Source organism: Rhinolophus hipposideros, assembly GCF_964194185.1.
Source record: "Rhinolophus hipposideros genome assembly, chromosome: X".
Lineage (NCBI taxonomy): Eukaryota > Metazoa > Chordata > Mammalia > Chiroptera > Rhinolophidae > Rhinolophus > Rhinolophus hipposideros.
The window spans coordinates 51,792,439-51,808,580 of NC_138046.1; the positions used below are offsets into that span (position 1 = coordinate 51,792,439).

At 38.2% G+C, this 16,142-nt stretch overlaps 1 protein-coding gene across 2 annotated transcripts in view; it reads right to left on the reverse strand.

Annotated features, from left to right (window-relative positions):
- The window catches only part of NRK (Nik related kinase), a 184,789-nt gene extending 169,875 nt beyond the window's left edge, over positions 1–14,914 (reverse strand). For both annotated transcript variants that reach the window (XM_081043133.1, XM_081043132.1), the window contains exons 1-2: positions 14,561–14,914; positions 7,450–7,515 (exon numbers count right to left, since the gene is read on the reverse strand). In XM_081043133.1, the coding sequence (XP_080899259.1) occupies positions 7,450–7,515; positions 14,561–14,617 (123 nt within the window). In that variant the 5' untranslated portion in view covers positions 14,618–14,914. The remainder of the gene's footprint in view (positions 1–7,449; positions 7,516–14,560) is intronic.
- Between the last annotated feature and the right edge of the window lie 1,228 nt (positions 14,915–16,142).

Genomic DNA, 16,142 nt, shown 5'->3' on the forward strand with positions numbered 1-16,142 from the left:
TAACAACCAATCCAGCTCAAACTGTTCCAAAAAATTGAAGAAGAGACAGTACTTCCTAACTCATTTTATGAGGCCAAAATTACCCTGATACCAATCCTGTTAAGGACAACACAAAAAAAGAAATCTATAGACCAATATCTCTGATGAACACAGATGCAAAAATCCTAAACAAAATTCTAGCAAATCGAATACAACAATGCATTAAAAAGATTATTCACCACGACCAAGTGGGGTTCATTCCAGGAGCACAAGGATGGTTCAACATCCTCAAATCCATCAATGTGATACATCACATAAACAAAATAAAGGACAAAAATCATATGATTATATCAATTGATGCAGAAAAGGCATTTGACCAGATGGAACATCCATTTCTGATTAAAACACTTAATAAAAAAGGTATAGAAGGAAAATACCTTAACATAATAAAGACTATATATGACAAGCCCTCAGCTAATCTCGTAATTAATGGTGAAAAACTGAAGCCCTTTTCTCTACATTCAGGAACACGAAAGGGATGTCCCCTATCACCTCTGCTTTTCAGCAGAGTGTTAGAAGTCCATGCCAGAGCCATCAGGTAAGAGAAAGAAATAAAAGGCATGCAAATTGGGAATGAAGAAGTTAAATTATCACTCTTTGCAGATGACATGATGCTATATATAAAAAACCCTGAAGACTCCACCAAAAAGCTGTTAGAATCAATCAACGAATACAGTAAAGTTGCTGGCAACAAAATCAACATACAAAAGTCCATTGCATTCGTATATACTAACAATGAAATCTCAGAAAAAGAAATACAAAAAACAATTCCTTTTGCAATTGCAGCAGAAAGAATAAAATACCTAGGAATAAACTTAACCAAGGATGTGAAGGGCCTATATGCTGAATACTATACGACATTTTTTGAAGGAAATTGAAGAAGACACAAAGAAATGGAAAGACATTCCGTGCTCAGGGTTTGGAAGAATCAACATAGTTCAAATGGCCATATTACCCAAAGCAATATATAGATTTAATGCAATCCACATCAAAATCCTAATGGCATTTTTTTAAAGAAATACAACAAAAAATCATCAGATTTATTTGGCACCACAAAAGACCCTGAATAGCCAAAGCAATCTTAAGAAAAAATAACAATAGTGAAGGTATCACACTCCTTGACTTTAGCTTGTACTACAGGGCTACAATAATCAAAACAGCATGGTATTGGCAGAAAAACAGACACATAGACCAATGGAATAGAATTGAGAACCCAGAAATAAAACCACATAAATATGGACAGATAATTTTTGACAAAGAAGCTAAAAACATACAATGGAGGAAAGACAGCCTCTTCAATAAATGGTGCTGGCAGAATTGGATAGCCACGTGCAAAAGAATAAAACGAACTGTTATCTGTCACCATGTACCAAAATTAATTCAAAATGGATCAAAGACTTAAGCATAAGACCTGACACAATAAACTGCATAGAAGAAAACATAGGTACCAAACTTATGGACCTTGGGTTCAAAGAGCATTTTATGAATTTGACTCCAAAGGCAATGGAAGTAAAAGCTAAAATAAACAAATGGGACCATATGAAACTTCAAAGCTTCTGCACAGCAAAAGCAACAATCGACAAATTTAAAAGGCAACCAACTGAATGGGAGAAGATTTTTGCAAACAGTGCCTCCAATAAGGGGCTAATATCCAAAATATACAAGGAATGCATGAAGCTCAACAACAAAAAAACAAACAACCCAATTGAAAAATGAGCAGAGGACCTGAAGAGATTTTTCTCCAAAGAGGACTTACAAATGGCAAATAGACATATGAAAAAATGCTCAACGTCACCAATCATCAGAGAAATGCAAATAAAAACCACAATGAGATATCACCTCACCCCAGTCAGAATGGCTATCATCAACAAGACAAATAGTAACAAGTTTTGGAGAGGCTGTGGAGAAAAAGGAACCCTCATACACTGTTGGTAGGAATACAGACTGGTGCAGCCGCTATGGAAGGCAGTGTGGAGGTTCCTCAAAAAATTACGAATAGAATTACCATATGACCCAGCAATCCCTCTCCTGGGTATCTATCCAAAGAATTTGAAATCATTTATACATAAAGACACGTGTGCTCCAATGTTCACTGCAGCTTTGTTTACGGTGGCCAAGACATGGAAACAACCAAAATGTCCTTCAATAGATGAATGGATAAAGAAGTTGTGGTATATATACACAATGGGATACTATTCGGTGGTAAGAAAAGATGATATAGGAACATTTGTGACAACATGGATGGATCTTGAGAGTATAATGCTAAGCGAAATAAGTCAGACAGAAAAAGCAGAGAACCCTATGATTTCACTGATATGTGGTATATAAACCAAAAACAACAAAAGAACAAGACAAACAAATGACAAACAACAACTCATAGACAGACAATAGTTTAGTAGTTACAAGAGGGTAAGAGGGGTGGGGGGTGGGAGATGAGGGTAAGGGGGATCAAATATATGGTGATGGAAGGAGAACTAACTCTGGGTGGTGAACATACAATGGGATTTATAGATGATGTAATACACAATTGTACACCTGAAATTATGTAATTTCATTAACAATTGTCACCCCAATAAATTTTAAAAAAAAAGAAGTTGTGGTATATATACACAATGGAATATTTTTCGGCAGTAAGAAAAGATGATATAGAAACATTTGTGACAACATGGATGGATCTTGAGAGTATAATGCTAAGCGAAATAAGTCAGATAGAAAAAGCAGAGAACCATATGATTTCACTGATATGTGGTATATAAACCAAAAACAACAAAAGAACAGGACAAACAAATGAGAAACAAAAACTCATAGACAGACAATAGTTTAGTGGTTACCAGAGGGTAAAGGGGGTGGAGGGTGGGAGATGAGGGTAAGGGGGATCAAATATATAGTGATGGAAGGAGAACTGACTCTGTGTGCTGAACACACAATGGGATTTATAGATGATGTAATACTGAATTGTACACCTGAAATCTATGTAATTTTACTAACAAATGTCACTCCAATAAATTTTAAAAATGTAAAGGTACAGAACATCAATAGTGTATGTAACTAGTGAATGAGGAGAGATTTGATCTATTCTAGCGTATTTTCTGAATATTAGTATTATTTTAATAGAGAGTTATCAAGCGTTAAAAAAGTGAATCCAGCTAAATTTTCAATAAACTGATAAAGGCCAAGTTTGGGCTAGCATGAGAGTACAGTACCCTTGTGAGTCACAGATACAAGAGAAATCTGTACACACTTGTAGGTTTTTCTCCACAGATTTACAGTAATGACCTGGTGGAGAGGAGAAACCCTTGCATAGGAAAAGCATGCAACTATGTCCAATTGCTTCCCTTCTAAGGAATAAACACCTTAAGCTGCAGGTGAAGGGCAGCAAACCCTGCTTCCTCCCTTCCATGGTATAGATGAAGACCTCCTGCAGCTGAGAGAAATGTAAAAGAAAATGAAGTCCTCTTCTTCTTCAAAAAGGGCAGAAATTAGTCCTGTGACTAGACCATTTAGAAGCGTCCTACCACTAGCAGAAGGTCAATATAACTAATAAATTCCCACTTGCATGACTCAGAGACACAGAATCTGCTTAAGACTGAAGCTGAAACAGGAAAACAGGGAAATCCTCCATGCCCCCCACACCACTAGGCTTTCAATCACTTACTATGAAGCAACAGCAGTATATCACTAGGGGAGGCACAAGAGCATGGAGAGAGAATCTGAGACAAAGATACAAAGGGAAAGTCTAAAACAGAGGGTAGAGAGGGAATATTGAGAAAAAACATTCAGCAGACAAACCCTAATGGTAACCAACAGGTAATAGAGGAAATTTGAAGGTGGTGGTGAATTGAGGGTAACCATAGCAAAAACTAATGGGCATAGCTCATCTTCTTAGTTTGACTTAACCTCCCATATTATTGACCTAGTAGAACAAGTGCACCCATTTTAAGGCATATACTTCAACCTCTCCTGTTGTACATACTGTGTTTGGCATTCAAACCAAATTTTTGAGAAACAACAAGCAAGGGAAAAAGAAAAGCCCACTCTCAGACAAAACAATCAATATAACCAGCCTCATAGATGACTTGGAGATCCAAATTATGAAACAGAAAATTTAACGTAACTATGATTGATATGTGAAAGGCTTTAGTGAAACATATGGAAAATATGCATGAACAAATGGAGATTTCAGCCAAGATGTTAACTATAAAAAATGAGTGGAAATGCTGGAAATGAAAAACAGTAAAAGAGCTAAAGAATGCCTTAGACAAACTCATCAGTAAAATCAACAAAGCTGAGAAAGGAATCAATGAAACTGAAGACAGGAAAAAAAATTGACCCAAACTGACACACAAACAGAAAAGAGAATGAAAACAAATAAACACGTGTGTGTGCACGTGTGTGCACACACAGACACACACACACACACACACACACACAAATGAAAAACAATACGGGGCATCCAAGATCTGTGGGTTAATACCAAATGGTCTAACACATATGAAACTAGATTTACACAAGGAGAAAAAAGAAAAAGGAAGAAGAATTATTTGAAGAGATAAAGGTCAAGAATTTCTCTCAAATAATAAGACATGTCAAATTACATATACAAGAAGCTCAGAGAAACTCAGGCATGATAATAAATACCCCACCAAACACACACACACACACGCACACACACACACACACACATTTCACATTTAAACTGCTGAAAAATAAAGGTAAAGAGACAACTTTTAAAGGCTGTCAGGAGAAAAATACAAAGGAGCAAACACAGGAAGACAATAGAGTGGTATCTTTAAAGTTCCAAACGAAAAAAATAACTGTTAACCCCAAATTCTATATCCAGTGTAAGTATTTTTCAAAAATTCAGGAAAAACGTTGACTTTTCATGCAAACAAAAGCAGAGAATTCTTTACCAGAAGCCCTGAGCTACAGAAATGTTAAAGGAAGTTCTTCAGGCTTGAGGAGTATCACACCCAGATAGAAACTTGGATTTGTCCAAAGAAATGAAGATTCCAGATGTGGTTCAAATGCATATCAATATATTTTGTCTTTTTAATTGCTCTAAAAGATATCAACTAAATAAAAGGTAGTAATAAGAAACAAAGTAGTACTGTGGAATTATATCATATGTAAAAGCAAAACGTATAACAAACATAACCATAGTACACAAACTGGGGAACCACACACAGTGAAGTAGTAGAATATTACTTGAAGGTATATAATGTGTAATTTAAGATGTATATTGACAAATCTTGATTCTGGTGTTAGTTACATGAATTAATGTTTTTGTGTAAACTCAGAAAATTGTACATTTGAAGGGGTAAATTTTACCAAATATAAACTGCAGTAAGTTGTCACTTAATATCGATAGGTTTAATGACTTTTGACAAAACGACGTATAATGAAAACCAATTTTACCATAAGCTAATTGGTATAAATGAGAGTTAAGTTCTTAATGGCATCTCATCAACATTATAACAAAATAATATTGAATGTAACAGCATTATTTGAGGATCTGCTGTACATCTCAATAAACCCTACTTAAAAAAAAAAGAACTATCATGCACAACTCACCTTTTTAACCTCTTGACTTTTCTTGTTTTTATGGTATCACAGTTCTGATGACCGATGACAAGAACCCATTTTTTTGTGCTATCTAACCTTACCTTTGCTTTTTACCTTATATAACTGAAGTTTTTAATCCTAAAATCTGGTGGTATACAGAGCTCTATACCTTCAAATCAAAACAAGTATACACACACATGCGCACACACACACACTTAAATACACACCCCTCAGGAATTAAAATGTGATAGAGCCATGGAGATTACAAATGTGCCATAAAGAAGAGGAACTTCTATGTATAAGGTATGGGTATACTTATGTATAACACGGCAAAATTCACCTAGATCACACACATGTTAACTCATCATTCAGTCTGGAATGCAACTGAGTTAGCATAAACAATATGCTTGTATCTGTATCACATCACTGTTTATAGGTTGCTGGTTCTATTAATAGGTAAGACCAAAATTGTTTGAAAAATTTTTGTTATGAATATTTGCATTCTTGCTGTTACCTACAGTCACCAAGGTTCTTTCTGCTTTTAGGACCCTTTCACAATGCTTCTACTACTCAACATATATGCTATAAGCACTTTTGGGCAAATTTTAAACATCTCCCCCAACCCAACCTGGGTAGATAAATGAATAAAGGAACCCCTTCTGGGCAGATGCAGCCCTAAAGGCACCAGGCTTGGCAAACACAGGGCATCCTTGTCTGAATTAGAAAGAAGCCCTTCCGTTGGACCTAAACCAGGGCGCCTCTACACCACTCCCATATAGAGGACCTGTGGTCAGTGGACAGTAAGGATCAGCCTAGGGACAGTGATCTGGTTTTTGAGGGGACAGACCTTGGAAAGAGGAACACTGCATTTGTATAGAACCTTATACAAGAGGAGAAAATGTCTATTCTTTACATTGCAGAGTGGGGTAAGGGCACCTGATCAAGATGATAGGGCCACTAAAGCAACACCATCTCCCAGCCAGCCTTTAACACTACCCTGCTTCTGCCTAGATGGCATGAACATAATCTACAACCACACGTTTGCTTGGTTATCCCATAATTTGTTCTCCTGGTATCAGTTAACCAAGCACTTCCCCAAGAAGACCAAAGCTGACCCTTCAATCTAACTTACGCCCTCCTGTTCTATGCTTTTTATATCACTAGGAATTTTCTTAGTGAGAATATACTACAATTGCAATTACACAGTTATTTGTGTGCCTCCCTCAACCCTTCCCATGTACTCATGTGTAATCACTTACACATTTCTAGACCATCAGCCCCAGAAGAACATGGACCATCTCTTTTGTTCATTGCTTTGACAGTTCAGAGACTATCACAGTGCCTGGCACATACTTTGTGCTTAATAAATAATCGCTAAATAAATGCAGAGTTTTTCTTGTTCAATTCTTTGGCCAATTCTGTCACACACATGAGCACTCTCACGTACAGTATGATAGAGAATGCTATGGAAATTTTCCTTTTTATAACACTCAGTTTAAAAGCTGAAATTGAGTAATTAGAATGGTATGGATATATAAATATATAACAAGTTATATTTTAGTTGGGGACATCTTATTTGAATTAGTTTCCTTTTCCATTGGTGATTTTATTAATTTTCTTCTAATAATTTTTAGACCTTACGTTTGGTTGGTTGTTTCACTATAAATTCGCAATGCACTCCTTTTGTAATAATTCTTACAGATGTCGCTGAGCTATCTTAATTTGATTCATCTCTCAAAGTTTGATGTTGTGTTTTGACATTATTTGATTTTTGATGTAGGGTTTTGACTTGCAGTCACAATTGTTATTAGAAACTGAGGAAAGAATACATAATCTATCTCTACTTACCAAATAGATTCTTCCATAAGTACCAAGGCCAATGGTTTTGTCCAGTGAGAATATTCCAGTTGGATCCTGAAAAAAATGCAGAACAAAAATTGTCAATCTATTGAAAAACAGGCAAACATTCAACTGTCTAGAACAGCATTTCCAATCTGTTTTGCTACTTTAGAATTTCCATGGGAAGAACTTAAGTGTCATTTATCAAAGAACAGACATGTCACAATCCCCTTGGACAAAGTGTAATCATTTATAAAAAGGAAACAATGATATTGACACTAAGGAGTTGTATAATTATCACAAAGCTGTAAAATGCATACAATGATGTCTAGTTAAGGAATATTCATAATACAATTAGAAATAATATTAAAACAGAAATAAGTTCATTGCATGCAATTGAAATACTCTTTTAATATGCATTTTCTGAGTGCTAACCAGACAGGCAGAAGGTTTAGCTTAGAGCAATGATGAGTACATATTAGATATAAAATCTAGATAGCTTATGCGTATAAAATAAATTCTTAAGAAATAATATCATCTCTGAATGTAAATAGCAAAGCAAAATCATGGCATTAAAAGAGCGTCATTTTAAAAACTAGACAAAGTTGTTTTTGTTTGTTTTTTAAGTTAGTCTTTGCATATCTTTTCATGGCACAAATTCACTGATATTTTCTTTGTCTTAACCTACATGTTGCATCGTAGCAGACAAAATATATTTATGGGAAGATTCCTAAGGCTTCCATATTCATCCTTAAACATTGTTTCCTTATATGTTAAAATATGGGTATTTCTTTCTTGTTCACCACAAAACATGATTTTTGAATTTTATCACTACTTACACTTTTAGTGTAGCAGCTTATTTTGCTATTTTAGCAAAACTTATATGAGGTATCGGTAGATGCCAGTTTATATACAAAGTAGTAGCACCATGGGCGAATTCTTGGAAATTCATGTACTTTATAGAAAGCACACTTTATATACACAAACATTGTTTGACCTTGTTTGAAAACATTTTTATTACTGTGACAAATGTGAGCTAAACAGAAAAACTATTGAGCATATGAAATATATATATATATATATATATATGTATATATATATATATGTACTGAAATTACAGACTCTTTAAAACTGGTGTGACATTTGTGTAATCTAGCAAAACTGTCATAGGAAAATGACACAGCTCTGGGATTACTTCAGTCAACAAGTATTCAACCAGACAGAGTCTGGAGACTGGAGTTTCAGCCCCAGCTCTGCCATTAATTAACTATATGACTCTGGGTAAGTTATTTACTCTCTCTGGGACTTACTTTTCACATATATAAAAAGAAGGTGCTGTGTTAGGTGATTTCCTAGCCCTAGCTCTAAAATTCTACGAGAAGAAAATTATTCCAACATTCTAAAATCCAGATGTTTCTACTGGATTGACACAACTGTTGTCAGAAAAAAACAGCAGCCTACTTTCTGAAAATCATCAAAATCAATGTTGCAATGTGCTCAATATCATTATCAGCAAATAATTCAGTGAATATACTCCCAGTGAAATTATGAGTTATTTAAAATGACAATTTTGAGGATTCAAGAGAAGTAAAAATGTATTGTTATAGTGGCCTTGATATTAAGCATGTCATTGTTGTTATAATTCACTGAAAAATTTATGGGGAAAAGTTAGCCAACAATGGAGTTGCTAAGATTCAGCTTGAAGAGTTTATCACTTTAGCATATTTCTTTGAAGAATATCATTGAGGGGTTTATATTAGACATTATTAATTCTGGAGAAACAGCCTCCAGCCATCTGTCAAAAGAATCAGATAGTTTAGCTGGTTCCTATGGGTAAATATTCTTTGTTATGGTTAAGGCTGAATTTTAGCTGAAAAAGATACCATATATTAGAGAATTACTAAAATATCTGAACAACTTTATAGTCTTAAATTTCTTTAATCTTTTTTTCTACCCCTCAATGACATAAGTACCTTGCTCATATTTGATTTCAGGTATCTAATTACTCAAAAAAGACACCAAGGAAACGGACAGGGACAATAAAATGCCTGTGGAATTCGTGGAGGCCTTATTCTATCTATATTCATATTGTCCAGAAATTTTTTCCTGCTCACATGTGACCAAAAACATCTTAATTCTCTTCATGCTCACATTAAATAAAAAGCTTTTACATTTTTTCTTCTGTGTTTAAAGGCAGCTCAGCTTAGTATGCATGAATTATAAGAGTATTTCTCATTAGTTTTATGCGATATTTCTCATTATCCATATTCACACTAGTATCTTTCAAGACTGAATGACAAACTGAGGGAAAAGAGAGCTATGCTAATTACTAGGGTAATATTACTCAATTTCTTATATCAGATTTTCCCACTGAATTATAGTCATAGAAAGTTTATTCTGGGCTCCCATGAAAGGAAGCATTAAAAATGAACCTCTTTTTTTGATGGGGGGTGGGTGTCATTGTGAAATTTAAAAGTCTATATCAGAGGGAGCTCCATAATTACTTTGTCCTTTCCTCTGTAGTGCCACTCCAAGACAGGAAAACCAGAAGAGGAAAGATCTTTATATCTGTGACAGCAATATCAATTTGAATATTATTTGGTGGTTCAGTATGCTTTGGTGTTCCATTTAGTAAAAATAAATAAACAAACAAACACACAAATAAAGTTCGTGATCAAGAAACCCTAATTCATAAAAGCTTTGCTCAAAATAGATTACTAAAACATTTTTGAACCTAAAATGTTGGGCAAATACTTTATACTTTGTTAAATTTTTCTATGTATCTAAATTATTACCTGCAATTTAAAAGACCTAGACTGGTTGCCCCCAGAAACCTAGTATTTTGGGGAGTTACTTATGTCTTCTGAATTCAAGGAGAGGAAAAAATAAGCACCTTGATGGACAATTTTATTAAGGGCAGGGGGTGGGGATGGGGGTAACAGGAAGAAAAAGAACCACTAGAAGGCAGTGTTTACTGGTCATGGAAGAGACTCAGAAGCAGAGGCTGAACCAAATACAGCAGAAATAAAGAACAAAAGGGAACCGTTAAATGGTCAATATGGGTAGTGATAAATTTTAGATTTAAGGCAGTAAACAAGGAGAATTAGGGAACACATTCCAGTAGTCAGACAGCTAAAAGAACAAGATTACACAGTACTTACAAGGAATAACAGAGACTTTTTCCTTTTGTTTTAAATATTAAAAATAGCAATTTTATCAAAAGACTTCATGGAGAGAACCTGAAAATGGTGGATATAACAACGTAAGTGCCAGAGTGAGTTTCAGAGGTAGTTGGAAGAAAGGGCTTCACAATTCAAATGGAAAAACTTAGAAAAAAAAATTCCTCTAGACCACTGTTTCTCAAATTGTGGACTGTACAGACTCTCCCTACATGAGAACCATCGGGGAACTCTTGTTTATTAAAATACAGATTCCTTGTCCCTACCAAGGGTTTATGAAATCGGAATTTCTGGGGATGAGTTCTAAGATCCCCAGAAGATGTGTGTGTAGTATTCTTGCACACTAACATAAAACCCACTGTTCTAGAAACTGGACAAAAAAAAAAAAAAGACTGGGAACATAGACTGAAATACAATGTGTTGCTGAGGTGATGCTCTATACTATGTAATGGAGGATATGCTGAATGTTTCAATTTTTGTGGACTAGAAAGTAAAACTGCTTCAAAACGGGGGCTAAAGGATTCTGTAAAATGGGAAGGTTCTAAGGACTGAGTGTGGGAAGCAGGCTTGGTCTGGGTGGTGGAAGACTGGGAGAGCTTGCATTTATATTTAAATATAAACTTAATGTAATTCAAATATAGTTTTTGGATCATATGCTATTTCAGATCACCTCTGCCACTACTGTCCTCCAAGCCTGTCTAATCCTGACCCCAATATAGATTAGGACTACACATGGCAGTGTCAAATACCAAGGCCACAGCCGTGAGGAATGTCATTATCATACTGGGCACAGAAGGCAAAGGGGACTATCATAGTGAAGAGATGCCAGATTTGGAGATGAAGAAATAGCTTTCAGTCCCAAGGATTGAGTGACATAGGCATACTAAGAAAATATATGTATGTATACATATACAGACACAACCCCAGGTATTGCAGGCAGGCAAGGGGAAGAGAATACACACACACACACACACACACACACACACACACACACACACACGTAAGGCTTTGCAATTCTCTGTTAAAAGAAAGTGCAAACCACAGATCTCAGTATTTTCCTTTTTGTTTTGTCACATATAGAAAATATTTATTCAATAGTCAGTCAGGAAAAATTACAACCGCCTATTAATTAACAAACAAAATGTAGTTGACTTGTCATTCTCTGGTTATTATGTTGGCTGTCTTATTTTATGTCTGTAACTTCAGGGTATTATGCAAAAAAAAAGTTATACAATTCCTTCTCCCCTTCCAGCTTCCCCAGTTTTCACTATTGCTTACTATTTTAGGTTTAAAAATAATATCTGTGTAATAACAAAAAAGACCAACAGATCCTCCACCACTTTCTTTAAATCCTAATTTGCATAGCAAGCCTGACCTCTCTCAAGGATCCTTGTCTTGTGGTCATTTAGCTGGCCAGACCGACAAAGGACATAATATATCCATTTTAAAATGGACCCATATTTAATTATTCTATACTCTGCAAGATTTTCTTTCTCAATGTGAAACTCCAAGATCTGAATTACCCCTCGTTATTTGGCTGTTGCCAAATTGGTATACTTGGTGTTGACAGATGCCAACTTTGTCACCTTCACATATATCCTATTGAGGATAATTATCACAAGGGTTCCCATCACATGCAGGTTTATTTGCTTGATCATCTCTACTTTTCATCAAAATGCAAAATTCTAAAGCGCTAACTTAGATACCTCTTGACCTCTTCATTTACTTTTACTTCTTCAGATATTCAGAAATAAGCCAAATGCAAAGAAATCCTAAAACACTAAAATATGCCTCATTGACCAAAGCAACAGTGAATTTTTTGTGTCTCTAATAAAATGATATAAAACATTGCAAAGGGGATGCTACTTTTTTGCTAGATTTCTTAGGGTTTAGACTTTTATGTTTGGGGAGAGAGGATAATCATGTATAATTTGTTCAGATGATGAAGACCTTTACAGTGAGATAAAATTACTCCTGTATGATAGAAATTTAGAAATTGTTAGAAGTTGAGGACTTTATCAGACTTTTATGAAGTCTGTAAAATGGGGTCAAGCATCAGTGCCCTGAGGTTTTGTGTCTTATCCCTACTCTTACATTAATAACCAGCTTCATCTTTCTCCCCTCCATACCACCACTAACCTCCAGAAAACTAATATTCCACTGAACTGCAATGTAAAGATCACAGCATTTCTCCTTATCTACTTGGCTCTCACCAAGTTCTTATGTCTCGGGGCCATGACCGGGTCAGCTAGTCTGGGCCATTTCCCCCCATTTTTTTTCTGTGTGGTAATAAAACCTTTTCTTTTTCTTTTTTCTTTTTTTTTTCTTTTAGCTTGGGTTTGGAATTCCCTGCCCTATCATTTCTATGAGGTCCTTCCCATTCCTCTCTGTAGCCAATTTTAGAAAACACTTTTTTTTTTCAGTTTGCCCATGTATGGTTTCACATCATTTGCCCTAGTTTAATTTTTTTTCTCTTTCCCCCACCATACACAGAGAATGCTGGAGGAGGGTAACATTTAATTCATTGGTTTAACGCTTTTGCTTGGGACCAAATCTAGCTGAAATACGAAAGTTTTGTTTAGAAAGGAAACCACCAATTGAGTCCTCCATATATCAGAAATATCATGTATGCACTGGGTGCATGCCAGGTGGAAAAAAGATTTAGCCTTTAAACATCCTTTGACTTGATTTATGAAGCTGCATCAATAACCATAATGCTAATATTTTTAATTCAGCATGTTTTTTTAAAAACTGAGAACAATTTGCTAAAATGTTACCCACATGCATCACCTCTTCCTCCACACCATTCTAGTGTAAAATTATATAGGTGAGCTTAGGGAATGTCCCATTTTTGAGGGGTTAGGCATCTGCCATCATTAAGAAGACAATCTTTACATGCCCAATATGTATAAAATTAAGACACTAGTACTTTGAATAGTCCTATAACCTCAAGGTTAATATTTAGCTTTTCCCAAAGCAAGCAGGCCACTGCCCTGAACTACAGTTGCCTGGTGATCGTTCTAGCACATGTATGCTTATTCCCTTTCAGAAAGTCCAGGGGCCCTTTGCATTCAAGAGAGGGGGCGAGTGAAATGCCAGTCTAAAAAGAGAACTTAAAAAACGTATTTGGGTGGGATCCAGTATCTGCCAGAAGGCAAATGCCAATGAAATAAATGGCGCTGCTAAAATAATAAGTCTACTAATAATAACGGCGATAATAGCTCACCAATCAATTACAACTCTGGAAGAAAGCTGGACATTCAGAAAAAGGAGAAACCACAAACGACCACCACAAGAAAAGGCTAAATCTGGTTAGCTAGTGAGAGCAATACTTTTTTCTTTTTTTTTTTAATTGGGGTGTGCAGAATTCACTTCTTCCCCAAGTGGCGTCGAGTTCTTTCGCTCCTGCAATACTAAATCTGTAACAGTGCACTGGCAGAATAAGGTTTTAGAAAGGGAGAGAAGTGAGACTCCAATGCTTTAATTTTCTAGCCCACTGTCACCTACAAGTAATCCTCATTCCGTGAGTGGGCGTCTCCGCTGGAAAAAGAAGCAAATGACGGGGCGGTGGGGTGACAGGGAGGAGTACTGTAAGGAAACCATGCGTCCTTGCGCTCTTTGGCCTCTCCTGGGGCCTCTCTAGGGCAGGTACAGGAGCGCCACTAGAAAAAAAACGGACCACTTTTAGAAAATGTCCCACTCTTTAGGGCCCGCACCACCGCTACCTATTCTCCCCTGTCCCTTTGCTTTCCAGTGAATTTGGCGTGGCCTGGGTGCCCAGGGGACGCCTCTTCCGCAAGCCCGCTCTCGGGATCCCCTACAGCACCCGCGGTCCGGTTGAAGTTCTAGCCTAGCCCAGCTTGTGGAAGTCCGTCCCCTTTCAAGGTGCTCAGAGCCCAAAGAAGAGAACCCTTTGGGGGCGAGGGGTCTTTCCTACTCACCGGCAAGTGGCCCAGATCCGTGACCTCCTTGTCCCTCCAACCCCCAGGTCCCGCCATGGCTTCGAGCGGAACAGGAGCGGGCGTATATGTTAGGCACGCTCTAAGTGTCTGAGGTGGAAGCGGACACGAAGTTGAAGGGGGGGAGAAGAGAAGGAATAGGGCGGGGAAAACGAATGGGAGACCGGGGTTTGTGGCGTGGAAGACAGGAGAGGGGAAAGTGGGAAAAGAGCTAGGAGTGAAGGAAAGCCTGAGTTTTCGAGGCGGGAAAGCAAGTTTGGCTAATGCGAGAGAAGAGCCTGAGCTTCCGTCTTGGAGACCAAGAAGCTAGAGGGGTGCTCCGCTGGCGAGAACAGTGTCTGCCCCGGCGGGTGCGCCTCTTTCAGGGTGGGGAGGGGGGCGGCGCAAGGAGGTGGGGGCCCCCAGGAGCAGCTCGAAGGGGATTGGTGAAGCGTAACGTCGCCAGGTGGGCAGCTGCGCCGCAGGGAGGCGGGCTGGGGGGGGGGTCAGTGGAGGAGGGAGGTGCTGAAGGACTATAACGGTTTGCGAGCCGCCCCCTCGCGGCCTCCCTCGCCCTCCTGCCCCCTCCCCCTCCCTCTCAAGTCCATGGCTGCACCCGCTGCCCCCGCCCCCCTGGCGAGTGTTCCACAGGAAACTTTTTCGAGGCAGCTGCCAGCCCGGGAAAACCGGTCCCGCTCCGCACCTCTCCCAATCTGGGCCCTACAATTCTGCCACAGTCTAAACAGCCCGCGCGCCCCCATCTCCCCACGAAACACTTGTGACTTTTCTAGTTGTCTATTTTCTCTTTCTGCTCCTTGATTTTATTGTTCCATTTATTGCAAAGACCCATCAAGTTAGATAAGGAAATGACTTGGGACTGGGTTAGGGATCAGACCTAGGCGAGCCATTGTGCGGGCGGGGAGAGAGCACTAAGTACGCCACGGGGTTACCACAGTTCGTCTTTCGAAGCCAGTAGTCCAGGGCAGCGCAGCGTGAACAGGGCCGCTGCGAAGTCTCCTTGAGGTGGGCCACATCTCTTCTGGCCTCGGGCTAGTTGGTACTAGGCCCTCACCGCTCAGTGGGAACCGCACCTGTTCTCAGGTGCTAGGAAAAGAGACTGAGTTTCTGAAACCCCAGCTATCCCAGGTCAAAAGTTTGTAGTTCACCGTCTTCGCAATGCCCAGAGAAAGCCCCAGCGTCCTTCCCAGTCTCGGGCTTTAGGGCTGGGCTTCATTCATTCGCTCATCTGTTGCAAAAACGTTTTCAAGCGCCCAGGCTATTCGCCTCGGTTCACCAACAAAGCGCAGGGTGTCTGAAACAACGGTTTAAAAGAATCTGACAAATGCGATTTACCCTTGAGAAGTAAGATGCCTTTTGAAGACTTTATGTAAAAGGGAGTCGGTGCGTAAAACTGACCGCATTCTAAGCTATTCTTGCACTTCAGAGAGCACTTTAGAAAAATGTCCCGAAGCTGCTTACTTATCCTGGAGCTCACAGACTGCGTTCCGCACCCGCACTCCGGGGTTGGAACGCGATGTGAGGGGTTTATTTCCTCTTTCTTTTTTAATTAAGAAATTTCACCTCC